The sequence below is a fragment of the Syngnathus leptorhynchus genome, chromosome 4 (assembly GCF_054491065.1).
Source record: "Syngnathus leptorhynchus isolate UIUO chromosome 4, UIUO_Slep, whole genome shotgun sequence".
In the NCBI taxonomy this organism is placed as follows: Eukaryota; Metazoa; Chordata; class Actinopteri; order Syngnathiformes; family Syngnathidae; genus Syngnathus; species Syngnathus leptorhynchus.
In genome coordinates, this window is record NC_141198.1 from 10,319,810 (window position 1) to 10,347,206 (window position 27,397).

Below are 27,397 nucleotides of genomic sequence, written 5' to 3' on the forward strand. Positions count from 1 at the left end.
ACGCACACGCACTCTAAACAAAACGCGCATGCAGTGCCTTTTTTTCAGGCTCTGCAAACTCCTGCAGGTCCATCGTTCTCTTGCGTCAAAGTATTCACACCATTATCAGCCACTGAGTGGAGGGGGTGATGAAATGGGGTGGGGTGTTGTGCAGGGGTCCTACGGTACATCACGATAAGGGACTGCAGCGTTTCCCGCTGCCCAAAAACTATACAACTCCCTTCGCCTAAACAAACATAATCTTAAGTGCTGTGTGGATAGGAAAGAAAACGTCATTAAATCAGGACAATGTAGGCTACCTTACTGATTCTAGAAAGATACTAAGCCATTTCTTTGAGAAGAACTCGCCAAATATCTTTTTTTGTTCTTTTGTCACCTCCTCCCCCTCACTGAATAGGACATATTCAAAAGGAAGACTCAACCGATATTGCTGCCTCTCACTTTCGAGTCTCACAAAAATAGCTTCCTTCCAATCAGGCTGCAAGGAAAGCCTCACAATAAGAAGTAAGGGAGTCAGACACCTGAGTGTCTATGCAAGACAAGGCCTTGTGTGTCATATGTTGACTCCTCCTACTTTTATGCCCGAAAAGTGAACTGAGAATCGGAAGCAGTTGGATGACCCATGAATGGAATCGTGCAAGCGCAGCTTCTGATAAATCTCATGATGTAAAATCAGCTCAGTAATGCAGGAGGCCACAGGGTATTTAGTTTCCAGCCATTTAGATCTAGAAGTCCTGCTGAGGTGAGAGGGTCACATGATGGTGCAGCGGTTCCTCTGCAGTGCCCCTTGCAGGCGGATGGAGGTGTGGTTCTGGCGCAGGCCCCGCGCCACGGCGATGCCCAGCAGCTCCTTGAAGAGCAGTACCACGTGCCAGTTGAACTTGGCCGAGCATTCCACATAGCCGCACTTCCACGTCTTCTTGACCAGAACCGACACCGCCCTGCGAGGCATGAAGCGTTGACGCTGCAGGTCTCTTTTGTTGCCCACCACCAGAATGGGCACTTCGCTGCTGCTGCCTTCCCTGCAAAAGGTTGACACGTATTAGCATGTGGGTGCACGCTGGGTGTGTGCTAGCTGAGCTATTTGCAGCTTTGCCTGCCTTTCTTCTGAGGTGCGAGGGGGCGGATTGGAGGATTAGAGCTCATGGGCTCTTGGTTCACACCACACTGCGCGGCACATTGCTTACAAGCAATATGGAGTGTGAAAAGAAATGGCATGTGAGTGGTAAGCATACATTTGTGAGTGTGTGGGGTGTGTTTTTAAGGCACGATTGTAGCGTCATCAACAATCATAGGCATTTCCTGGATAGAGCAAGTATCATGATGACAATACCCATGTTATGTAACCCTTCCAAAAATATTTGTATGGGTATGACTACTGAACGAAGAGATTTCATCTTTTAGATGTCGTTCCAACAATGCCTGTGTGTAAGGCAGTCGAGTCCACTACTGATGAATATATTTTACTATTTTCTATGGACGCATCGTGAAGGTCCGCTGACAACATTTGGCCGAATCCTCCGGTTGGAAGTAAGAGTTTTATATCGACACTTACAGTAGTTGTGCAACTCTTCTTTGTCAGTGTCTGCAGAATGCCTCCTGGTGGCCGCATAATTCTTGTTGTTTTATAATATACAATATTGTCGTGCGCCATTTTGCTTATTTACAATACCCAAAACAGAAAAATGATTTCAGATAAAACACTTTGAGTCATTGAATCAATTAAACTTGCAAGGTGCTACTAGATTTTTATCCTTGAGAACAGCAACTTGCAGTATTCAAACAGCATTGGTAATTTTAATGATAGAAAGCGAGGCAGACCTCATCATTTTTTATGAAAACAAGTGAAATAAGATCATGTACATGATCATGTATTTAATATTCTATGAGTTAAATTACAGTGCATGAAGACCGAGTGACAGCTTCAATTCAAACAACTTATCTGATCCTCTCTCAAGGCTTAATAAGGCCTTCTCTTTGTTACATCACGCCTCAATTGTGACAAAGACTAGCATATTAGCACATCTGACAGGACAGATGGTACGATAGCTCAACACACCGGAAAACGCAATCAGAGACTTCAACAGAGTGAGGTGAGATTTGACTTGAAAACCACATTGCAGTAATCACAGCACTTTTCTCCTTTTTACACATGGCTGCAAGTGGAACAAGATGTGTCAAGTGTACGACAATGTGCTTTCATGCCAGCGACTGAAGAAAAGCAAATGTGATCAAATAACTGATGGCGGGACAATGTGCCTTCTGTCCAAATAAGCAGAATTATTGTTAATAGAAAGTGCCAGATCTGAATGTTATGTCTAATTTTCTCCGATATCCGTACTTCATGCATATTTTTTTTCCGGCTTTGGTTTAAAGAGCTACTATGATACAGACCATAAAGCTTCACACTAACACATGCAGAACTTAAGATGGCTAAATTGGCTTGCATGGGGTCATAGAAAGCAAATAAAGTCAGCTATTATACTTTTCAAAATGTACCCTATGTAATATTATCTTCATTTTACGATGTGGATTTACCACATCTGCTGCAGAAAGTCATCTTGGTATCAATCTCGTCACATTTGAGGCCTTTCAAATGTGGCAAGGTAACAATCAAATGCGATGACAAAAGTGTCAAGATGCTGGGAGATTCTGCTGAATTAAAAGATACATTACCGCTGCAGCCTGTCAATCACTGTCAGGCTGTCACAAAGGTGTTTATCGTACACTTTGGGGTCTCGTCTGTGACATTTGAAGCAAGATACTGCGATGCTGTTGCAAAATTAGCGTGATGGTGCTGCTGACCATACCTGTGTTCGACTATCTGCTGCCTGATCATCTTTACATATTCAAAACTCTCCACGCAGCAGATGTCGTACACCAAGATGTAGGCGTTGGCGTTGCGAACGCCCCTGCAACGTAAATCCAGCCACTCCTGGAAGACACAAATACCAAAAGAAGGCTTAATTTTAGACATGAAGCTACAGAAATGTGTCTAAACATATCTCAGTCAATCCAAAGGACAACAACAATTTTGATTACTTGAGTGAGCTGCATTTGATCTCAAAATGTTCAGTGCATTTTAAGATAGATCAAATAAAGATTTGAGATTCTATAGCATAGAGTGGTTCATAAAAACTAATTTCCCTTGACTGCAATTCAAACTGATAACGCAAGAATGCTACAGTTCAGCAGGCAGATGTTTATCACCTTCATTTGTAGTGCTCTTTATATTTTACTTGTTGGCATCATAATCATAACGCCATATTTGTGTTAGACAATCAATGAACAGCATTTTTTTTTTTTATATATATTCCAAATGACTGGCTCAGGCTCCTTGAAAAATACGAGTAAGTTGGTGCTGAGAGGCGAATGACCCACGGCAAAGTCAGAAGACATGGCGAGTGTCTGCCGTCAAGGACCGAGGAAGAGAAGCGACACCACAAAATGAATGAAAACACAGAGCAGGAGAATGGATTTTTTTATTTTTTATTTTATCAGTCATTTTCATATAAATGAGCGAATAATGGTAAAGACATTCCCCACTGAAATAGGTTTTGAAATCAATTAATTTGACTGACAGGAGTCCAGTAGTATTTGAATTACTGTCAATTGTTACTTCAAAAGATAATTGTGTCCATAATGAGAGACAAGGCGATATGGAACAGAAATTTCTTTCAATTATTAATGATGTGAATAAAATGACCCGTAGATAACAAAGTATAGTGTAAAGTATGTTTGACTTCAAAAGAAACAATGTCTTCATCCACATTACATTCATAGCGCTGTCCCGATCTTGTCACCAACCTAGAACCAACTCATTGAATGTGATTACTCTTGCTGGAAGATGGTGATGGAAAGAGAGAGAAGACTTTCAAGGGCTGTGATGTGAAGGCTTGTTTCGAAGGGGAAATGAGAAAAGAAACCCAGCCTAGAGATAACATCCTACAAGATGGGCAAGATAACCTCGTGAACTAAATCAAGGTTTGTTTATTTTTTCAAGAGCTGGTGACCATCATGAACTCAGGCTGTCACTTTTTATGGGAAATTTTAACATTTGTTAGCACTGTGCAAAGCATTAAATATGAAACGTGTGTCAGAACCTATTTGACTTCAAATGTGACTGCTAAAAGGATTTAATGGTGAGGTACATTTAAAACATGTGTATTGTTCATTTAATTTGTTTCTATGCGGTTTCCTTGAAATGTTGGTTTTGGAGGTGCAGCGATTAATCGACAGCTAATCGATTATCATGTGAATAAATACATGTTTTTGATAACTGATGAAGAGAACTTGTTAAATTTAAAATGGGCAAAATCCTCTGATTACCTGGTTCTTAAGAAATGTTCTGAGATTTCTGTAGTTGGACACAAAAGCAGGCAGATTATGTTTTCAGAAAAAGACATTTGCAAATATTTGCTTTTACTTTGGAAAATGAATCAAAAATGATTGTTGTTGATGATGGTTTGCAATAATTATTTTGAACAGAGGTTTTTTTTGTCTCTGACGTGTCTGTAAGCCACAGCGCTTAAAAAAAGAATCACGTATCAAGGTGGTGATTATGAATCCATATTTTCATTTCATGCTTCTGATTAGCATTTGACCCCTTCTTTTGAAACAATGATAAGTCTAATTAACAACACTGTTCCCGCCTTTGACATTTATATTACAGTACTCCATCTCAACATCTCATATAAAACCAAATTTTAATATGTGAAATTTCTCGGCCGTGTTGAAAATGAGGCTTCACGCTGCACAGAAGCAAATAAAATCATCATTCACGTAATCATGGCGGCGAGGATTGGTGTAACTTGCAAAAGATGGAAAATGCAAAGACATTGGAGCGAGGGTGGTTGGCAGAGTGTGAGGTACGGCACACACATCTGCAGGGATAATGAGGCTGCTCAAACAAGGAGCCAAACATGCATCACTGACATCTCCGACATCAAAGGTAAAAGACAAAAGGAGCGCTGTAGGGAAGTGTGAGCACAGCTAAAGAACGTCGATATAAAACCATCAACATAGACGATGGAAAAAGCTTAGTAATAATTGAGTTTTTAGGATGGCAATCATATAAGTGGCTTTGTGCTTCTAATAGTTGAATATGTATTATTATAAGATGTCAACTCTTTGTTTGATTATTGACATTGCACTGTTTTGTTTTAAAACCGTGACACCAGCATCGGCCGCCATCGTGAGAGAACACACACACACACACACACACACACACACACACACACACACTAATGGAACACAAGTGATTTAATAACAGCATGTCAAGACAGCGTGGCCTCATCTGACAATCGTCAGGTGCACAGTGACTTGAGTTGCAGCTGAGCTATAAATAGCATCTTTCATTCTCATTGCATATCCTCCTTGTGGTCCCAGTGCTGTTTTTAAATGAGGAAGACAAGGAGGAAGAGGAGTGGGAGGAGGAGGAGGAGTGGGATGATGAGGAACGTAAGGGCCAGTGGCAGCTGAGCAAGACACAAAAGGTAGGAAAGAACATGAGGAAGAGGCAAAATTACTGCTGATGAAGTCAAGTGGAATTTTTAAAAATGCATGTACGGGCACGTTTATTTGTGCTTGTGGGAGCACGGTTGAGAAGTGAGATGATAGTGTTTGGAGACAGTCTTCTGGGAAGAAAAAGAGCATCTCCTCCTTGTCTCCTCAAGAGCCAAAACACAACACGTTTCCCTGACAACTGCTGGCAAATGACAAAAGGACAAAGCTGTCCAAGTCTCCTAATTGAAGGAGCCACCATGAATCATTGTGATGGATGTCGACTCATGTAAACTGTTGGGGGAGGGGTGTCGGCTAATTAGCCTCAACCCTAGGTCACGCAATCAGATTTGCAATTAAAATCGATTGGGTGACCTTATAAAAAATATTTCAATCTGTCCGACCAAAACCTTTTTAGAAATTCACACCCTTTTACATAATACAGAGATGATTGCCCATAGCGCATTGGTTGTACTTGTGCACAGAATGACAAAATCGGACTACTTTTGGGAAATTCTGTCAAAAATGAGCTAATGAGGATAGGACGGATGGACGGATGGATGGATGGATGGATGGATGGATGGATGGATGGACGGACGGATGGATGGACGGATGGATGGATGGATGGATGGATGGATGGATGGATGGATGGATGGATGGATGGATGGATGGATGGATGGATGGATGGATGGATGGATGGATGGATGGATGGATGGATGGATGGATGGACGGACGGACGGACAGATGATGACGGATGGAGGGATGGATTTCCAAAAATTGAATTCAGGATATCCTCTTGTTTTCTATTCAATTCTTGCGGCTGTTGATGTGCATATAGTAATCCCTGCCAGGACTTTTTCTTCTGAAAAAAAAAAATCTACTTGCTGCAGTCGTGTGCCATCACCTCACTTGAGCACACTAATCCTGACACCTGTGACTAAAGTGTCCTCGAGGTACCTTTAAAGCTCCCCAAACACCATTTGTACTCACACAAATGCACAAATATACAAAGACACACACACACACACACACACACGCCCTTCAGGGATGAGCGTTTCATATTTGGAAGGCTCAAAGTTACATAACGTGTAACATTATGTAATTCCAAGCTGACAGCATGGACAGAGGAAACTAAGACAAATGTCCAGACGCTGGTGTCCAAAATAAAATGGAATTAATGATCCAACTGTGAGGCTGTTATCGCATCACACTGACGTACTGTGGTAAATGCTCAATATTATCAGCAGCAGACAGGCCACTAAAGTAGAATGATGGACATCTTTCCTTGTTTCCAATTTTAGACTAGATTTGAAAAACAAGAAGAATTGGTTTTTTTTTTCTTACACTTCTCTAGATATAACATGAAGTGGTGAGACATTGCTCTGAAGCACGGAGGCGTACTGACTCAACCCTGCAGTTTATTCATGACAAATTAGAGAACTCTATTTGGTCAGTCGTCCTTCAACAGCGCCCATTAAACTCAATGCAACCTTTCTAATTGACTGCACTGAATTCCTTCTATCCTCTCCGTTGCTCTTTTATTCCTGCCACTCTTGAGGCAAAGAATATCGATTCCAAAACTCGTTGTTTAGGTACATTCAAGTCAAGGCCAGAAAAACTGATACCGTGGCAAAAGTGAATTGGGTATGGGTATTTTTAACCTGGAAATGACACAAGAAAGTCAAAGACAGTACGTTATAATCAGACATGATTTCATTTTCTAAATCACAAAATAATAATAATAATAATAATTGAGATTTTTGGAATAGAGGATGTGAACGCATGAAGCGAGAAGCCTTTAGTACAAGCCGGCTTAGAATAAAGAGAAAAACAAAAATAAAGAAGGGTGGGGAGGGGGAGGAGGCCTTGGAGTCCTGGTGGGTTAGCTGCAGCTCAAGGGGCACCCATAAATCTTGCTCATAGAAATGTTGTGGCAGCACTCAGCTAATGGTTTCCTCTGTGTGTGGACACCTTCCCGAGGCTGCAAGTGACAACAAACCGCGCTCGTCCTCACAATGGGATGAAATGCTGCTTCGATGTGTGCTTTGCTTAAAAGCCTCCTCGTGTGACTCAAAGCGTGGCCCCGTACTCCAACAGACACATGGCACACTCATGGTGTCTCATTCCAGCTCCCTTTACATCTCTTCAAAGTGGGTTAAGCATCATTGAGATCAGCCTTTCTCAAACTGATGCCGGCTCCATTTTTACTGGGTCGCCGACTGCCAGAGTAAAATGCTGGAAGTCATTACCCTTGCAAAAAAAAGTGATTTCTTGAATGCAAATCAATATAAGAGTGACGATTTGCCAGTTGGCGCCACAGAAATGTCCACCCCCCGAAGCAGAATCCAAAATATTGCATTCCCATAATCCTTCGTTTTCTTTCATGTACCGCATAAGTATTATTGAGTTAGGTGCTTTGTTTATGTTGACATGTGTTGTGTTTTACTACAAGATGCTATATTGACGTCTGAGTTTTCATTTAAAAAAACAAAGTGTCAAAAAGATTAAATACTTAAAAATGGTAGCAAGAGCCGCGTTACCGCAACTTGCCATATTTTGTTGGAGCACATTTTCTTGGAATTCTGACTGTCTAGACATTGTAGATGTTCTCGCAGTACATGATGTAGCTGAGTAACTTTGGGTGATGGGGAATTAAGCCAAGAAAGTTAGTGAAATAAAGACAGAGGAATCTCAAGTGAACTCTTGCAAGTCAAATGTTTCTTTCATTGCACTGGGACTGCTCTGAACCTGTTCAAGACAATTCTTTTGTACCTGTGTGTGTTCTACACGGTGAGGACAGCCACGTCTGCTAAGAAGACTCACTTATTTGCGTCGCCAAAGCGACAGGAGAAATGAGCCGCGCTGTCATCAGGTGTTATGAAGCAACTAAATGTGGCGACCTTGGAGATTTGGCACTTCAAAACAGTACTCTCGAGGACATGAGTCACACCATCAACTCAAACGGTTTAGTGTGCACATCCTGCACTTAGACACGGACAAACTTGAGATGTTTTTGCACCTTTTGGCCAGTAAAATCTCAGGTTTGTGATATGATTAGACGAAAAAAAGCGATGATGTTAATCGTAAAAATTTGCTGGACCTTTTAGGCACTTGACCCAGCAGTCAGATACCGGAATGAGACCAATACAAGAGCTGCATGAAAAAAAACAAATGGGATAATTATAATGATATAAGAGGAGGAGCTAACTTGGCTATTTAGAGAGAGTGAGAAAGAGCGAGAGAGGGTGAGAGAGAGAGAGAGAGAGAGAGAGAGAGAGAGAGAGAGAGGCAAACTATTTGAAGAATATGGCATTTTTTGGGGTATGTTACGAAGTATAGAAACCCTGTAGAAAAAAAACAGACTCAAACTTCCCTCCTCACCTCTGCCTATAATGAAATGTGCCATTTGACCTGTTGTTGTGACAAAAAGGGCAGGATTCTATTTTTTTTTTTTTCAAAATGTGAAATTTTACCAAAGCAAATGATGTGCCGTTATGCTGTGTGTGCCACCATCCTGCATTTTTTTGTCTACAAGCATACAAAGTCACGCTGTAGAAGACACACCACGGTTAATAAATAACAATACACTGAACTGTCCTCACTGGGGGCACTTTAACGTCAAAGTGAAGTGTTAAGTCAGTTGTGTCTCCATAGCAACTAGACCAGGGACATCTGAGTGTGCTAAAAGAAATAATATCAGTGTTGTGGTCTCACTTAACAATGTGAACACAACTGATCTGAATACAAGGATGTCATTGTTCCATGTGAGAAATAGCAAGACTGCAGGAGTCTGGTACATCTGCGATTTTGACTAAAATGGGCTACAATGATTCTCTCAAACAGCATTGAAATGCTTTTGTATTTTTGAGCCAGGTGAATGCTTTGAATGAAAATGCTGGTGGAAAAAAACAATAGTGCACCTCAGCAGGGGAGCACCCACCATAAGCAAGGTTAAATAGTCACATCAACAAAAGGGCTTCACCTGAACAAAAACCACGGCCCAGCTAGGGACTACTCCGAGCCGAGACCCTCGACTGACTTACAACTGAAAGATTGTGGCGAAAAATGAGAAGCATGCACACAAGAGATGATCCTCACAATGTGGCAGATCTCTTTTTTAAGAGAGCTGGAAAACAGGCCAATTTAACGCAAATGCTCTTTGATTTGGAAACTGACCAATATTATCTGGAAAAAGATTACTGTCACAATAGCAGAAGCCAACAATTGTCACCCAAGACATAAGTTCGGTGAGCATTTACTCATATATATATATATATATTTTTTTTTTTTTTTTTATTTTTTTTTTTTAAATAAAATATTTATATATATTAATATATAGAAAAAAAATCCAAAATCAGAGAATAATTACTGGTGACATTTCTGAAATTGGAGGATTTGGATAGTAAATTATTACTTTCTACTTAAATTTGATAAGAGGATGGGGAGACAAACTGCTTGAGAGAGATTGACTATATTTGAATAATTAACTTATGTTTGATTTTACTTTATTTTAATTTAGTCCCACTCATGGGGCATAAAATAGACATTTATGGTGACTGTAGTAGCCACATAGACAGTTTATTTATTATGTGTGGTAATGGCGTGACATCATCTTTAATGACATATGATCGAAAAGCCTGGTCCCATTTCACCCAAAAATAACCTGAAGTCTTAATGCAGCCAAAAGCTTTCCGTAGATGTGAGGGTGGCCAAAGGGTGGCCATGGCCTCAGCATCTTGCTTACTTTGACAAAGATGTGGAAATTACAGACAGTACACCTGTTTTCAAATATGGGAATTGAAAGTCAAAGGTCATCAGAAAAGCAAATCCGCAAGTACTGATACTTGAAGCACAGTTTGCAGTCACATTTGTAGTGTAAAAGGGAGTGCTGCGTTACCTGACTGGAGCTGGACGGAAAGGAGGAGATCGGAGGGACGTCCAGGACCTTCAGTTCGTACATGCTCCCGTTGAGGATGACGGAGGGTCGGTACACATATCTAGAACGGGTCGGCGTGTACACCTCGGAGAAGTCGTTGTAGATGAACTGGCGAATGATCGAAGTTTTGCCCACTCCGGGAGCACCGATGACGGCGATACTCAGCGTCTCCACCATTCCTGGTGCCCCGGGTCAACACCATGGACACCCGGAAGTCAAGCTCGATTTGTCGCTCTTGGATCACAGAGAGCCAAGTTACAGCTCCAGGCTGGAGGGCCGAACAAATAATCCACACAGCCAGCAGACTTGTGTTCTCTGTAAAAGCATCCTGTGGAGTGGGAGGGACAGCCGGGTCACAAATAACAACCCAGAAAAACATTTTCATTTCTTGTTTTAAACAAACTTTCTAATTCATTTCTAACAAGGCAATTTGAATATACATACTGTGCTTTGTCGTCAATAATAATAAAAAGATTTGTAAAAAAAAACAACAACCTGAAATTCAATAAAAAAAAATACGACAATAAAATCCGGATGATGAATTAATTACGGCCGGTTTACACGCGCAAAAATAATAAATAATGAAATAATTAAAACCCTCGGACACGGATGAGAAACTGTTTCCCCCCCCAAGGAGAGACCCCCTTCGTGGGAGCCCACTTGGGTGTCCTCCATATAGACAAAATTATAGCCTGACTCCAATCTGACCTTGGCCGAGACGCGCAGGAGCCCTCGGTGTCTTCATCCCCACGATGCACCGTTTCCACGCACCTCCATCACACGGCACCCAGACGCGCTCCACGTGTGCTAAAATCACACACTGTCGTCCGTCTTCTACATCTTATTCTTGCTCAAATCGACAGCATAGATGGGCTCATTCGTCTTTGGGTAGTATTAAGAGAAAAAAAAAGATAATCCACGCAGTCGTGTGTCAGGCGTGGGGTTTCTGTTATGGCATCCTATTGACGAGCACCGTGCGTCTGCGGATAAGGCACCAGCTTTTCTCTCTCTCTCTCTCTCTCTCTCTCTCTCTCTCTCTCTCTCTCTCTCTCTCTCTCTCTCTCTCTCTCTCTCTCTCTCTCTCTCTCTCTCTCTCTCTCTCTCTCTCTCTCTCTCTCTCTCTCTGTCACGTGATTCAGTGTGGAAGCTGTCACGGAGATGCAGGCGTGCACATCATCTCGCCGAAGGACACGACTGATTAGTGGAGAGAGCGGGTCCACGGTCAGGGCAGGGACGATGAGCCCAATCCATCACAGCCCCACCATGGGCTCGGATTATGTGCACTTGCGCAGGTCTCCCGTGATGCTTGTAAAAAAAAATCTTCATTCTTTTCAAATTGGAAGAAGACCTGCCTGGCTGGAATTTACCAAACACTCGGTGGCCACTCGTGCAGTGTGTCCCAAACTTTATTGAGGCAAGCCGTGTATTTTACGAGGAGCTCACAGGACGCTGCCAGACAAATATTTCACAAAAAGTATCCACTCCATATTTTTCACGAGCTTAATCACTTTTTCAGAACGCGCAGTCAGTGACCGCTAGGGGGCCCTACTAGAGCCTGGGGTATTGAGGGAACAGTCATGCTTGTTGCATTTATGTTGTTGTTGGTGATGTTTAATTAAACTTTTGCACATTTTTTAAAACACTGCCAGAGCTGCACAGTGATACAATGGAAGGAGTTTACTGACTGGGCGTGATCAAAATTTACCAAATTCTACCTTTGCTTAGGATTCCATGGAGGGATAGGCCATTTCTGACTGGTCCTCATTAGGTCACTATTATTTTTTTTTTTAGGCTATACTTGCTTGAGAGCCATTTCTTATGTAAGATATGTCCAGTGGAATACATTGTTGTTGTCTACAAGCCTACACCTCCTCCAGCTTCTCAACTGGACATCATTAGATCTTTGTGGTGTATCTAATGTTGAGTCCGGTGTGTTTAATAGTGTGAGGCAGTTGACCTCATAAAACATTAGCTGGATAAGAAAATTGGAACAGCTTTGGCATCAGCAGGGATAGTGCAGTGGAGCGCATGGAAAATTTTGGTCATTCATTAACAGAAGCAGCCAGGTCAAAAAGTGCTGCTAAGACATTGATAAAAAAAAAAAAGCTCGTGATGAGCACAGTGCACGGCTAGGAGCTGCTGATGAAACTATCACAAAAGCAGATCATATTCTGCATATTTGAGGTTGCCATGTTATTGAGAGTGAAGCCAGGTGGTCGACTGAGTGAGAATATGTAATGAGATGTAATCTCACAACATCTTTGAGAAAACATTGCATAGAGACAGAGTTGGCCTAAGGCGGAAGAGAAGAAAGTGGCTGCTTGGGGCCCTCTGGCCTATTCAAAGAAATGAAAAAGATGACAAACATCAAAATCCTCATTCCCTATTAGTAGAGTCATGAAGAGGTGACGCCACAGTCAAATGATGTTTAGGGCCCGGCACTGTATATGGTGTACTGAGTCAATCACTGCACTGCAGGAGTCCGTCGTGTCCAATTCAGCGATGCCCTCTGTTGGCAGGCATTTACAAAACCTGATCAATCTTATTGATTGTCCGCAGAGAAGAGACAATAGTCGCAACAGTGACTGAAGGGACAAGGAAGTCAATACAGCAGCTTATGACCTTGATTGCCCAGGGTAGCGACGTGGCTGAAATCGTTGCCGTGCCCTCTGAGAGTGGTGCAGACCTAAACGGCCTCTCAGATGAGCCGCTTTGACTTGAGGATCCAACAGGAATCTATTGACAAAGGTCTACTTGGATCTATCACTGTATTTTCCATCATAAGAACTAGAACGTCAACTGGACTACTTTTGGCTTAAAACACACTAGAAGAAAAAGTAACTCTGCAGAATTGATCAAGAATTTTAATATTTCCATTTTGGATGATGTAGACTCAAAGGACAAACAATCAAAAAAAAACAACAGATCCTTTTTGGGTTTTTTTCAAACATCAGATATCCCCACAAACACCGGTAACAGAGCCACCTGCAAAATCAATCGATGTAAAAGGTGATAGATGTATACACCTTGCAGAGCTGATGAAAGGGGCATCAGTGTAGTGACTGGGGGAGAGAATTGAATTAGTCTTCAGAGTACAAGGGTGAGAAACCCAGCACTGTCCTAGCCAGCCATACTAACATGCACACATTACTTTGGTGTTACAAACGGCTCCTTCATCATTTACACTTAGTCGTGTTTAGCCTTCATCTGAGTTGGCCACATTCTGCTGCCCTGATGCAAACACACACAACAGGCACATCTACCAAAAAAAAAAAAAAAAAAAAAAAGCAAAGAGCGCAATGACTACAATAGACCTCAGAGGGACCTTTCAGTCTATCCAAAATCCAGATATGATATCAAAATGAAAGCAACACGAACAAACACACACTAATGAGGAAGCCGAGACCATCTGCCTGCAGTTCACGTACGCTAGACCTGGACATTTGGATGAGCTGGGTCGTTTAGAGAAAGCTGACTCATACAAACTCAATCAGGTCGAAAAGAAATCCTAACTGAGCAATAAATGATGGAAAAACTCATGGAGAGCTGGTAGATAGTTTGCAGCAACCACTGCATGACAGTGTGACGTGGTCCACGGGCAGAAGAACCAGACGGCAGCATCTGGCCCATCATTGTTTATTGTTTTATTTTGGCCCCTCCTCTCTCAGTTCTTCAGCACCGCTTCGTAGCACTGGAACACACACTGGGAAACCTCGGGAGCTCTGCATCTCAGAGACACCTACGAAAGATCACAAAGCAGCCTTTAATAACATGACGGTTTTAAGTGTTGATGTGCATTTATAGTAGAAGCTTCCATATTTCTTTCAAAAATTCAACAACAACTAAATGATACATATTCAAGAAGGGAGGTCAAAAGAATTGAGTTAATGTGGTTGCATAAGTTAGACACCCTCTTATAATTGGGGATAGGGCTATGTTCAGAATTATCCGATCACAATCCCACTAAGGTAAAATAGGAGCGAGTGACTGAGCTCAAATGACTTTTTTGCTCTTTCTTCTTTCCTCCTGGGGTTAGATAGTGAATGTTTAAAGTCAGTCAATCCTAGTATAGATGTGGAATGCAGAACTGGGACAAGACTAAAATAGGCTAGGCCAAGAAGTGAAGTGTCATGGGAGAACTGAAGCCAATTAAGTTACTTCTTTAGGGAGAAAGCTGCTAAAGTGAAACCATTTCACGTCCGGGTTCAACTGTTGTAACAATTAGTGTTAACATATTTTCTTCCAGAGTGCAACGTGGGCCCAAAAAATACGCAGTGGCCTCGCTCTCCTTTCTCATCTAAAAATAGCCCCCGCCGTTGTGGTTTCAGCGCGTCATGCCAATGAACAAAGTGCAAGCAGCCAGCAGCTAAGAGGCAAGCGACGCGGTCACAGAACAGTGAACAAGGAGCACCATCTTTGCTTTTCATCGCTAATGAGCAATAACCTAACAAAGCATATAAACACATAGATCAACACCCACAAACTGCTGAGTCGCAACACAAGACAGAGAGAGCGTAATCATAAAATGCAAACTGTTAGCAGCATATATTAAAAGCAAAAAAAAAACCCTATCAATTATTTAAACCTGCTTTTACTTCGGCCCGAGTCTCACCAGTAAGTAAGGAAAACCAATCACTCGCCTTTCCACACCTAAGTTACACGAGTAACTTTTCACAGGCATGAATTTGATAATAATGTACCACTGTTTGTTACCTAACATAGATGAATTGATTTATTCACATGACTGAAAAAGAACAACGATGTGTCAAATGGAGTAGTGGAGCCGGAAGAAACAAAAAGATGATGCGATGATGATGATGATGATATAGCAAAGTAGGCTTCAACCATCAAGTTGGTGGCATGATGTTCTTTTTGTGAATTATTAAATGTTACATTAAAGCTGAAAAGGTTTTGAAACCTTGTGTGAACTCACCGTGTAGTTGGGGTTTCCTGCCTGGGCCCGGAGTTCAGCCAGCACCCAAATTCCATTGGTGAGTTTCATGGACTGGTACAGCATGTCCTGACCCTCCACGGTTCGCTTAGCTATGGTGAAGATGTTGCTGCCTTGCAGTTTACTTGATGCCGCATCTTTGAAAAAAACAAAGAGTCATCTGAACCACAATATGACCGTATGCCAGGAATTACAAATCTAGTCAATGATTGGCTAATAAAAAGTCCTCCAAAGGGTCTGACTTGCTGATGTGATGCACTAGGCTGCAAAAGCATCATTTTTCTGGCTCACACTTGTGAATTATCCGTGAGGGAAAATATCCATTAAGCGGTCATTAACATTCCTTCTCCAGCTCAGCTCCTTCTCTGCTTGCATAAAACCAAATTATCCAACACAAATAGGGATTGAAGCTTATGAATTGTCACTCAATACAATTTGCTTCAAATGAATTTCATCTTTGTTACGCTATATGATGTGTGACACCGCTCGACGGCAAAGTCTTTCTCACCTGCGTTGAGATGGCAGTCGTTGAGCTGGAACTTGGACTCGTTTTCATTCGGAATGTCTTTCCATGTGGCAAGGAACACCTGTCGCTCTGCAAATAAAAAGCAAAAGTACAAGGTAAGGCCAACGTTTTTGTGCTAATGAGACAATATCACGAAACAAACAAGGCACGGGAGAGAGACTGTTTTGGATCTAGCAGAAACACATTTAAACATGCACAAGATCTAGATAAGTCCATATGAACCTCCACATCACATCTAATCTCGGAGTTAAGGGCTCTTCCTGACAGATGCTGGCCTTAGCTACATTAGCTGGATTTGAGGGCATGGAGTGAAGAGCTGCGGCAAAATCACTCACCCATCTTGCCGTCCTCTACGAAGAGCATGCTGATGGGGTACTGGCAGCTGAAGTAGAAGACGTCAATGTTGTTCTTAACGGCCACCTAGGAGACCAGCCGTGTTCAAGGGGGAGGTGAAGAAAACCACACAAAAAGAATTGCCACTTGTCAAGTGCCGTACAAAATATCGCCGTACAGTCATTCCTATCTCGTCACATTAGCACAACATTTATTCACAAGAGTGGAGCATCACAGGTCATCACGCAGTGACCTTTTCGGACTTTCAATTAAAAATGGGTTTCTTCTAATACGGTTCAATCTTTGATTGCCCCTCCCATTCTGATAACCTTATGTAACAGAAATATATTTTATTGTGAGGCAGTGCAGCTTCTATTTGGGATCTTAGTAAATCAGACACCCCCATTTCTTTACATTGCTGGCTTCCAAAAACCCAGCCATCATGGACTTGAGATCCATAATGGGCAAGCCATTTTTGTTAAACGCCAGCTGTTACCACAAGTTGCTAGACCACCTACATGAGTAACAGAGGGACATTTTAACACAAAGTCAGTGAGATAAAAAGAAAAAAAGAAGTGCTGATCAATGAGGCTGCAGTTAATGAAGCAATCTGCTATCTTAGCTAAACTGATCACTTGAGGGTTTGGCACCCCGCTCAACGCAGCGGGTGAATGTGATTAATAATGAAAAACCTGCAGTCACAATTCTCTCCAAAGACACTAAAGCTTTTTTTTTCTCTTTAATGTGCACATTTGCCATAAAAGGTTTCAGCCAGTGAGGATGCTACAAAAACAGAAACTACTTATCGGTGGTTTAAAGAGCACTCCAAATAATATTCCGGGATGCTACCTTCCATCAGCACTAAATAATGACAAAAGCTTCAGAGAAAAATAAAAGAATATATCTGAGAGGGTGTCAAACTAGAGTGTGGTGCCCATGAAAGTGGAATAGCAAGCCAGAGAAGGGGAAAAAGAAATAAAAGAGCCACGTGTTGAATGACTATTGATGATTGCCGCCCCCCCACCTCTAAAAGCTTTTAGCCTTCTTTCGACAGCTACTGTTCCGTCTGCTATTCTTCCTGCTTCAAACTACTACTGTATAATGCTATTGTGTGGGGCTACTGTTTTTATTCAACGAAAACATTTCAGCGACATTGTTAAGCAGCTAACAGGAATAACACCATGATCACATGAATAAAGATAAAAGAAATGATGAGAAATACTTGAACCACAAAATATTTTAGTGCATCACATTTAAGCATTATGCACACATAAAGTAATTCAAAAACTGTAGGGATAGATTTTATTTAATGTCCTTGATGTACGGCAACCTTGAGAAAATGTATTATTATTATGATATTATTGTAAATTTGGGCAGACATAAGTTAATTTTCAATATCAACCCTAAATACACATGACATTTTAATGAAATGCAAAGGCCACTGTTCAAATTAGATTTTATGATCAGGGAATCACATCTCTGCGTCACTTATTTTCCTTTATTGCGGAGCCAACCCCATTTTTGTGGAAAACATTTGGAATATTTATAAGTGCATTTCAATCGCTGTCAATCACACAGGATACAGATTTTCACTATTGGCTGGCCAGCATGTATTTTGTCCATATATCCATCATTTAAGTTGCCCATCCTTGATCTACGTAGATCAATACAAAATGAACATGTAGTCTTCCCTTATCTGAAGTCAACAATTCGAGTGTGTTACCTGCAGGTTATTAAGAGGCTCCATCTTCATGACAGGCCCCACAGTGTTGAGAGGAAGGACCGCTTCAATACTCTGGTTCGGGCTAACTGGAGTAAGAACCTGGAGAGGACCAGCTGGAGCCAAACCAAAACTAAAGCCGGAGAGGAGCAAAAGAGTGTCAATGACAGAAATGTGCACTCACTGCTAACATCCAACTAATACGGTGTTACCTATTTCTGTTAAACTGAACGGCAAAATCAGTCATGACACTCATTGCTTTATTTGTGAGGGTCATCTCCATTTGAACAACCCCAGCTCGACGACCAAAAGTGCCTGATATCTCTAGACCCTTAGCCTTCATAGCTGGAAGCCAAAGCTAGAAAAGAACGACATTTCTATCAATAACAAGCCCAGAGGTATTTCCAAGTCATTCAACAGCATTTCTTCTTTAAACTTACCGTTTTAGGAGGTACATAAACTCCCATCGGCATACCAACTCCACCGCCGAGGTCAAACAAGTCATCAAGACCCCCACTTACAGGGGCGGTGAAAGAAGGTGGTCCGGCAGTGGGCGGAGCACCAAAGCCAGCTGTCATCTGCAGGTCACAAAGCAAAAGTCAATTTAATCGATGCAAAGCCGCTCAAAGGTTGAGGTGAATTACAACAACTTACAGCAGGACTTCCTCCAAGGTCTCCGCCAAGCTGGAAATGAAATAAAAAGTTAAGTTTGTGACTTGTGTAAGATAAAGTGATATTGTGCTGTTTTGAGGAGGTAGGATGAGTGAGCAACTCTAAGCATGGGAACTAGGTGGGTCACATTCAACATTTTACTGGGCATACAAGTACAGCTGAATATACATTGCTAACTAACGGCGGTGAACGTAGTAGAAGGTGACATCAAACAATGACAACTGTAAACTATTGTGTGAGGTCACAGTGGTACATCGGGACAAGTGTGCATTCTACTCTCTCGCCGGGGAGGTCCTTTGGACCAACCTCAGTGGGGCTGTAATCTGGGGGCGATGGGGACTGATGGGGGGGCTGCGGTGACTGAGGAGTGTCTGTCCGCAGGGGAACGGGTGGCTGATGGAAAGATGAAACAGATTGCAGAGCCCGCAGGTAAAACAAAGAGATGGGGCTCTCTCTTGGTGTAACTTTATATCTCATTAATAAGCAAAAGGTGATAAATGAAATTATGCATGTGGACAAATTAATTTTAATGCTTAAAAATGTTCCCTCTCCTCACTGTCATTACCGGCTCAGACTCATCCCCCATCTGCAGGTGCAGCATTGAACAAAGGAGGAAAAACATTGTGAAAATAATTTTTCCAAAGACGGTAGATTGAAATATAGCATGAAGGGAAAAATAGCACAGACGGCAGAGGAAAAACATCCGCAAAATTAAAAAGAATTGTTGACGGGCTTTACCAGGCTATCCAGTCCTCCTCCGAGAAGGTCCATCGCTCCCATCTGCATGCCAGAGGAGGGTGGTGGTGGTCCAGTTGTGGTCGTAGGTGTCAAGTCTAAGTTGAGCAGATCTCCCAGAAGGTCCTGGGATGGGATGACGGCAGGGGGGGCCTCAGAAGCAACGGCGGCAGAACCCGTGTCTGGGCTCTCCACGTTTTCACCGCTGGCGGAAAGAGAGTGAGGAAAGGCAAATGTCAGTCAGCTGGGAGGAGACTTGATAAAGTATTTATAATTTTAAAACTGTCAGAAGCAAAAGTAAACAGAGTAAAGTGACTCACGATCCAGCACTGCCAGGAAGTCTTTTGTGCTGAACGCCACGGCTGCCCTCCACAAAGGCGCTGGGCGGCTTATGATAGACTGAGGCCAAAGTACCAATGTGGCATATGAGCTCCTCCAGCAGTGTGGGTTCAATCAAGTCTGTCTCCTCTGAGATCAGAGGTTTCTCAGCAAGAACCACCTCCTTAGCAGCCGCTGGGTCAGTGGAGAGCAGACGCCAGTAGATGTAGCCACGATCTCTCAGGTCTGGATTATCAGAGTCCTGGACAAAGACAAAATTGGGGAACCTTCAACACCTACATGTCCATCCAGTTGAGAGCAGTAGCATGACTGGCATGGAACTTGTTTGCTCTTACCTGAGTAGCCAGACTGAGGACCTGCTGGACCAGCTCTTGGGTCTCTGTCGGCTTCTTGAGAAACAACTTAACGATGGCTGTTAAAAGCTGCAACTGGACCTGTAGCACATAATGAATAGAAGGAAATAGAAGTCAGACAGTTTAAAAGCACACAACAATTACTTGAAACACATTTACTTTGCCCAAGGTTAACCGTTAAGGATGAATCTTTCTGTCTGATCTTCAAACAACTGCCTCATGCACACTGCAATAAACTCACCTTACTGCTCAGGTTTCTCATGAATCCAACAAAACACACTAGCCGGTGGGACTTTACAGTGTGCAATTAAAGCAATCGAATCCAATTTCCCACCCGTGAGAGTGAGCTCCGGTTGCATATCGACAAAAATGGTCATCAGCTTGCATTCTATGCAACTCACCTGAGTGCTTTCATCATGGAAACCCTCCAAAAAGCTCTCGAGTAGTTCATCAGCGTTATCAATGCGCTCAGCATACTCCCCCACAATCCAAATCATGGCCGCACGTGCTTCCGGCTCATCTAGCGAGTCCAGGTTTTCACACAAAGTGGCAATCACACTCTCATACCTGCAAACATCATCACGGTAAGATGCACTCTGAATGGAACAAATACATCAGACAAGAGATGTTTTGAAAATAGTTTGTTGTTTTCCATAGAGGATAAAGATTATGCCTGTGAGTTTGGATGTTTGCTGTTTAATTGATACATGGACTTTGTGTTTTATGTTCAGTGTTTAGTGTTGCTTGTGAAGTTTTGTGCCACCATCTGGCACTAGTAGCTCGAATTGCCCCGCTCCTCCCTGCAAAAATCTGGAAAAACTCCAGTCAAGTCACTCCTAAATTGACTGTGTAGCATTCTATTGTTATCAGCATGTGCGGAATATCAAACAAATGTAATTGCATCACAATGTGAAGAGTTTGACTTGCAATAACACGCGTGACTAACATCTCAACAGTGTGGAAAATGGACAGCCTACACATTCACAGAGATGAAACATGACCAGACAGGTAGTCTTTGATGTTTCATGGTGACCTTTTGCCGCTGCTGTGAATTGATTCCTTCACCTTTAGTGGACCTCAATTTAACAGGCTTATTATAGGAGTGGTTGTCTGTTAAAGCAGATTCTCAGTTAAATTAAAGCACTTTTTTGGGGGCCTTGTAACATCAAATACAGGACAAAATTATAGTTTTGTACTTTTTTTGTGGCCTAAAAATTCCCATGATAAATACATATCAATTGTTTGAAACTGTCTCCATATTAAGCAAAATGTGCAAAAAGCACATTTGGAAAAGGCCTGATTCTGATCATTTATCCAAATTGCCTACAAGGCTAGATTTTTTTCCTGCAGGTCTGAATGACGAGTTCATATTTAATAACAATATGTATCTGATTTTATTTTTGACAGCCTATTTCCATGCAAAACACATCCAATAAAACTGTCAACAGTCTTACGAGTTAATATTAAAAATGTTTGTGTACCCTCAAGGTAAAGCGGAGCAACTGAGGCGGCATTTGATGTATCAGGGTTACTTACTTGTTAGGGTACTTGCGAAAGATATCCTTAATGACCACAATGGCTTCCTGCACAACATAGTTGACCTTTGTCTGGATGAGGTCAAGAAGGGTACTGACACAGCGTTCTGCAGATTGCTAATAACAAAACAAAACAAAAATCATTATTAAGCATGACACTCCCATTACACAATTTACAGTATGATCACTCACCGGCTACATAAATAATAATTCTGTGCAATTATTACAGCAATTGTCATTTTATTAGGATTGCTAAGGGGGATTTTTTAATATACCTATAACTCATAGCGCTCAATTAAATGTTTATAGCTGACCTACGCAGTGTACAAACCCCAAATGCATTGAATTTGGAGACTTGAATAAATATACAATAATTTGCAAATCCTTTTCAACCTATATTCAATTTGATTATGCTTAATTTTTTTGCACTCAATATTTGCATTTGTACAAACAGTGTCATTTACGAACTACAATCTCACCTCCACTTTAATGGCACAGCGTCCGATGGCCCTGACAGCTTTACGGACAAAGTCCACATCGACCTCAGTGGCGTACTCCTTTAACTCAGCGAGCACCTGCAGCAAGACAGATGAATCGTCAGGAGGATGCACTATTGTGCAGAACATCTACATCTCCCACTGGATAGTAGGAAAAATTATTCAGTTATTGTTAGTTGCATATACCTGGGCGATGTTAGCTTGAGACGCCAAGCGGATCATAATGTCCAGTTTCTCCAGTTTGACATAAATTGGGTCATTGTACTTCACAAAGAAAACCTTCATCTCATGTTTCAAGATCTCCGGTCTGAAAGGTCAACACTTATTATTTTAGTCATCTACAAAGCATGTAACAAAACATGTAAACAAAAACTATAGTGCAATGGCCATCTTGGTTTATATGTAAATGGACATTCCAAAAAGACACATTTGACAAATTTACCGTCTTTGTACAATGAGGTTGATGTTTCGTAGCGCTACGTATTGCAACTCAGGCTCAGCAGAGAGGAGAGTGACAAGTGGAGGCGCCAGCTTCTTCAGCAGGGTTCCATAATAGTCCAGGTCTTTAGGCAACATCTCCATGAACTTCATGAGAACTTTTACAGCCGACAACACCACGGCAGAGTTTGCATGGGAGAGCCGTGGGGTGACGCGCTCACAAATGCTGGTTTGAAAAAAATAAAAGGGGTTCGGGGTTAAAAAAAAATAGGGTAGGGAAAGAGAAAATGAAATGGTGGTTGCAGTGCAATCCACTTACCTTTGGGATTCCCGGTCATCTCGCGGTGTGTAATTGGCCAGGCAATCCAGAATGAAAATCTGTCCCCACTCTGTGCACTCATTAAGAGCTGTCAGTAATTTGTTGATGGTTTGAGGGTTCAGGTCCAGAAGATTGCTGTTGGGATGAGACTCTGCAATTTCTGACAGCGCCGCCACCGCGTTTGCAACCACCTGAACATCGAAGCAGCATCTGTGTTAATATGCGGCCAATCTCTGACTAGCATTGTTGTCTGATGGAGTCGTACCATAGGATTTGAGTCAGAGATAAGGTCTTTGAGGGTGTCCAGGAAGCCTTGATCCTCCACCAGTTGTGCGTTGATATCATGGAGTTTGGCTACACACACAGCTGCGGTCTTCCTCACGTAGGGGTCTTCGTCTTTTAAGCACTTTCTCAGAGGCTCGCACAGGTACTCTGTGATCTTGTCCACGCGAATGCAGCCCATGGTGCGAACAGCCAGGGCCCGGATTAGGGGATTTGGGTCTTCACAGTCCTGGATAGTTTTTAAAAAATGTATACATTTAAAATCAAAAGTCAATTATTGTTGCTGTTTTAGTATGCAATACCCAGTTGCATTAGAAAAACAAGATTAGACAATTTATGGTTATGTACCTTAACAAAGGTGTTGACAGCCATGATGGCCATGTCTGGCTGACTCTTGGCATAGTTCATCAGATAGAGGTAGACTAACTTTTTCAGTTCCAGGTTGTCTGTCTGCATGCAGTTCACAACATCTGGAAAGAGTGCACTGCAAAGACGATAACATGTCAAGGTGAGCGCAGGGTAAACATGGGGAGGCAAGCATCAACCTGGTCGATCATCAGTGGCTTACCTGACATCCTTGCCAACAGTCATAGATGCAATCACCTTCTTCACTGCCTCCTTCTTCTTCTCTTTTTTATCACTGTTCAACTCCGCCTTCAGCTCAAAGATTTCACCTGCATGAATAAAAAACATCAAGGGGTCATTATAAAGCACAAAAAGACAGTTGATTGACAAAAACTGATTGTATTTGATATACTTGACATAGGGGCTTGTGACAAATTCCCTAAAATAGCAATGATTGTTGAAGTTAGTTTGCAGAGGTGAAATACTACTCAGTAAACTATGTTCAAAGTTATAAAAACATTTGATCCATATCCACATTTGCACAATGATTCACATAAAACCCAAATGCAATATGGAAGTATTTGTTGTTTGTTTGTTTAGAAGGTAATCATTTACAACCAACTAAAATGCTCAGCAATCACATGAAACCAGACCTTTTTTGGTGGTGGTGAAGTACTTTGAGTCTGTCATCTTGGAGCCAAATTGTCGGTTCTCCTAAAATTGCAAACAAATGGAAAAGATAAACCTCTATCTTGCAGTGAGGACATGCCACAAAAGCAATAGGAAGAGAGAAAAGTGCAAGCGCAGTGAAATTAAAGGACTTCCTGCCTTCTGGAAGATAACATAGCCGACAAAATACAAATACAATGGATTTTGCTGAACAAGGCAAATATTTCCAAGTTAAGTCAACAATCTTTTCAACCATACTGATGATGACTGTCAGGAATGAGAACGATCCTGATGCAATTTCATGTTGGCTGGAGGTGATTAGGCAAAATGACAAATAGCTCAGATGACAAATAAACGATTGTGTTTATTGCCTTGCTCATCATAGTTTGGTAGAAACAGTCCGTGTGTAAAATCACAGAAAAATCTTGCGATGTTGAGAATGATCTAGTAAGTGCTACCTTTTTTTTCTAATCCATAATACAGTGAAAATTTAAAAAGTGAACTACGATACAGCAGGGGGCGACGGTACCTTTTATTCCTCAGTAATGTCAATATATACTTATTATTATAGTACATGGTACTTGAAGATAACGAAACTAAATTTTGAAGTCAAAATTCCCCATAATCGATAGCTGCAAACATGAGGCAACAGGTACAGACGCAAATGGCTGGAAAGCTTATATCTTGTAACAGTATCTGCAACAATAAAACATACTTTGGGGGAAAGACATCCTAGCGTCATTTATTTAGTTCGAGCCAATAGTCATCGTCAGGAGAGGCTACTGGCCTCAAGTTGACCAAAAGATACTGACAAGCTAGCTACTTGACCAAACAGCGACGAATAACAAATAACACCTCAAACTGAGTCCAAACTGCCATGGCACGTTTTGGTGATTTTTAGACCATCGCTGTATGTCACTGACGCGGACTGACGTTTTGTTAAATTAGCCAGAAATGGCATTAAAATGTTCGCTAGCATCGATTTAACACCATAGCATAGCAGGCTAGACGGATGATAATCCAGCAAGATGCAGACTTCAAAAAGGAGAACTATTTGAAATTTCTTAAACATATACTGCTGGTTATTCGTGTAGTCGCATTCTTTTGCTAACTACTTACGCATAGTTGGTTGGCCCATTCCTGCATGTTTACCAGTCAGATGAATGAAAGAGTTGCTAAATGCTAACGTTAGCTGCTACTGCGGTGCGGCTGTCAGTGTCAGCTAGCCACTACTTCAGCGAGCTCAATTGAGACATGACCTTCTACACACAAGATTAAGAAAGCTTTTGCCGGGATGGTTAAGATCTTAATCTGTCGGTCTATTTTAGAAGTTACACAGCGAATTAGTGCGCACTTTGGATTTCAACTCACACTGTAAAGACCATGAATTTGGCGAGACACCTTACCTTGACAGGCGTAGAAAGAGCTCTGTGCTGGTTATGATGATGTTTGCCTTCGTCTCCTCCCACTCGACACACTTCCGTCTTTCCACCAAAGTATCGTTTATAAACACACGGTGTTATCTGTAAGTATGGTTCCACTGATAAATAAATGGTTTTATTGTCGCACTGTGTAGAAATTGCTTTTAGATGGTTGGACCTTTTCTAGCACGTAGCCCGAGCCTTGACTGACTTGCAAAGGTTTCAAATCGGTGAGAATGGCTATGAGACAGCACAATCAGTTGCTTTGTGCTGCTAAAGTTGGAAAATGTACTTATCAAGTTAAAAAACAACAAACAGTAGACGAGTAAATGTAGTAGTATACAGTGTAACAATTTTTATTAGTCTTCATTTTCTGGTATGGTTGGTTTCTTTGTCGGTTCTTACTGCTGAGTAACTGGATGAGGCCAACCTGGGAAAGGGCTATTGACCTTGAGTTCAAAATACATTTGAAGTACACAACACTATGTATTTTTTTTCTTTCTGACCCACAAGTAGTGAATTATGCATGTAACGATATGGAACAATTACATTACAATAATGTGTGGTTATAGTATGATTAAAATGGTATTTAATGATATCATGTCATTTTGTTTTCACTTTATCCTGCAAAATTTGCACACATGAACAATATACTCCTCTTTAAAAATAACAATACAATCAGTTTATAAAGTTCAGAAGGAAAGTCTTTATTAGAAGAGCAGAATTTTCACCTTTGAAAAAAAAAAAGTATTGCTGACATTTGTACATCAAAGTTTCACAATTTAGTGCATTTAATGGATTGATTCAAGTGAGAACATTAGCAAACAAGAAATTATGAACATTCAGATTTTGCTGGTTGGGGCAGACAGAATAATCAATTTTTTTCTGGGATTGATAACCTAGACTAACTACAAGTGTTTTGAAAAAGTCACACTTTTCCAACTGGGTAGACCGTTATCAAAACCAAATGAAAGTATGTTTGATGAAGCCAATAAGATTTTCTCAATTTAAACTTTTAGGAATGTTACAAGCATATATTTGCAAATTTACCCCTACTAATGGATTGAAACAGTGGCGATTTCTAAATAAATGTCTTTCAATTAATCTGAACTAAAACTCAATGTAGAGCAATAATGTACTTTTTTTTTTTACAGATAGGACTCTTATTTGGTTAATTTCTTTCAAGACAGATTTCATTTACAGTATCTTGGCCAAGGATGCCACGCAAGTCCAATAAGACATCACTTTATAAATAAATAAATAAGACCAACATTAACCCCTCTTTCATCCCACCCATACAGTATGTACACAAACATATGCACAGTCCTTTTAACCCCAGTCAATGTATCAATTCCTTGCAATATCTCTAGAGATGATTATGTTTGTTAAAAAAAACATTGTGGCATGAAATAAAAGTAGTGTGTGAACCATTTTTCAACAATTTTGTAGCTTTGTCTGTAGGGCACTGACACAACATATTTTTTTACAAAATAAAATTTTGTATATAACTTAGTACCTAATGACAATATCCTCACTATTAGGTTTAATTCTTCCTTCTGTGTTTTTTTGTTGTTGTCAAAATGAACAGGATCCATGGACAAAAACTGGGCAATGGCCCTTTCAGTTTTGAACATTCTTATTCAATTCCTGGAATTTAATTAACCATTAATGGTAGCAATGTAGTGTTGTGATTTTTGAAAGAAACATTCAAAACCTAACTTGTGAAAATATTTTAAGGCAAAGGGAACCATCAAGGCATTTCACCACCCGATATTGCATAGCTAAGGCAGCCCAGGACTTAGTACAGCCAATATGTACATTATG

The 27,397-nt window shown here is 41.3% G+C and overlaps 2 protein-coding genes and 1 long non-coding RNA gene across 8 annotated transcripts; 1 reads left to right on the top strand and 2 right to left on the bottom strand.

Moving 5' to 3' along the window:
• Positions 1–751: 751 nt before the first annotated feature.
• On the bottom strand, positions 752–11,307 carry rasl10a (RAS-like, family 10, member A). Of its 2 annotated transcripts, XM_085908749.1 has the most exons (4): positions 11,147–11,307; positions 10,400–10,766; positions 2,811–2,935; positions 752–1,022 (listed from the first exon to the last, which is right to left on the bottom strand). In XM_085908749.1, exons 2-4 carry the CDS (start codon positions 10,613–10,615, stop codon positions 752–754), a joined length of 612 nt encoding a protein of 203 aa, XP_085764875.1. In that variant the 5' UTR covers positions 10,616–10,766; positions 11,147–11,307. The 2 variants fall into 2 exon arrangements, with proteins under 2 accessions (XP_085764875.1, XP_085764876.1); XM_085908750.1 differs by lacking the exon at positions 11,147–11,307 and having other exon boundaries at positions 10,400–10,794.
• Positions 2,016–16,522, top strand: LOC147058001 (uncharacterized). Of its 2 annotated transcripts, XR_015065785.1 has the most exons (4): positions 2,016–2,093; positions 3,812–3,984; positions 5,389–5,495; positions 14,685–16,522. It is a non-coding gene; the product is annotated as an uncharacterized LOC147058001 (long non-coding RNA). The 2 variants fall into 2 exon arrangements; XR_015065784.1 differs by lacking the exon at positions 14,685–16,522 and having other exon boundaries at positions 5,389–6,058.
• Positions 13,368–25,700, bottom strand: ap1b1 (adaptor related protein complex 1 subunit beta 1). 4 transcript variants are annotated; one of them, XM_085908742.1, is made up of 24 exons: positions 25,272–25,482; positions 24,137–24,197; positions 23,707–23,812; positions 23,487–23,622; positions 23,122–23,367; positions 22,857–23,047; positions 22,542–22,763; positions 22,286–22,406; positions 22,082–22,177; positions 21,604–21,719; positions 20,469–20,634; positions 20,050–20,148; positions 19,696–19,955; positions 19,379–19,580; positions 19,206–19,226; positions 18,947–19,033; positions 18,623–18,652; positions 18,409–18,546; positions 18,181–18,326; positions 17,972–18,101; positions 16,251–16,335; positions 15,898–15,984; positions 15,372–15,526; positions 13,368–14,177 (listed from the first exon to the last, which is right to left on the bottom strand). In XM_085908742.1, exons 1-24 carry the CDS (start codon positions 25,296–25,298, stop codon positions 14,103–14,105), a joined length of 3,003 nt encoding a protein of 1,000 aa, XP_085764868.1. In that variant the 5' UTR covers positions 25,299–25,482; the 3' UTR covers positions 13,368–14,102. The 4 variants fall into 4 exon arrangements, with proteins under 4 accessions (XP_085764868.1, XP_085764867.1, XP_085764866.1 ...); XM_085908741.1 differs by lacking the exons at positions 18,947–19,033; positions 19,206–19,226; positions 25,272–25,482 and adding an exon at positions 25,559–25,700; XM_085908740.1 differs by lacking the exons at positions 18,947–19,033; positions 19,206–19,226; positions 25,272–25,482 and adding an exon at positions 25,524–25,598.
• Positions 25,701–27,397: the final 1,697 nt, after the last annotated feature.

Excerpts from the sequence above, each read along its gene's own strand:
- rasl10a (XM_085908749.1), bottom strand. The coding sequence starts at position 10,615 with ATGGTGGAGACGCTGAGTATCGCCGTCATCGGTGCTCCCGGAGTGGGC. Across the intron at positions 2,936-10,399 it reads TTCCGTCCAGCTCCAGTCAG|GAGTGGCTGGATTTACGTTG; the intron begins GTAACGCAGCAC and ends TGTGTCTTCCAG. Across the intron at positions 1,023-2,810 it reads CAGCAGATAGTCGAACACAG|GGAAGGCAGCAGCAGCGAAG; the intron begins GTATGGTCAGCA and ends AACCTTTTGCAG.
- ap1b1 (XM_085908742.1), bottom strand. The coding sequence starts at position 25,298 with ATGCAGGAATGGGCCAACCAACTATGC. Across the intron at positions 23,368-23,486 it reads CTGTCAACACCTTTGTTAAG|GACTGTGAAGACCCAAATCC; the intron begins GTACATAACCAT and ends AAAACTATCCAG. Across the intron at positions 16,336-17,971 it reads AGCCTCTTAATAACCTGCAG|GTGGCCGTTAAGAACAACAT; the intron begins GTAACACACTCG and ends CTGGTCTCCTAG.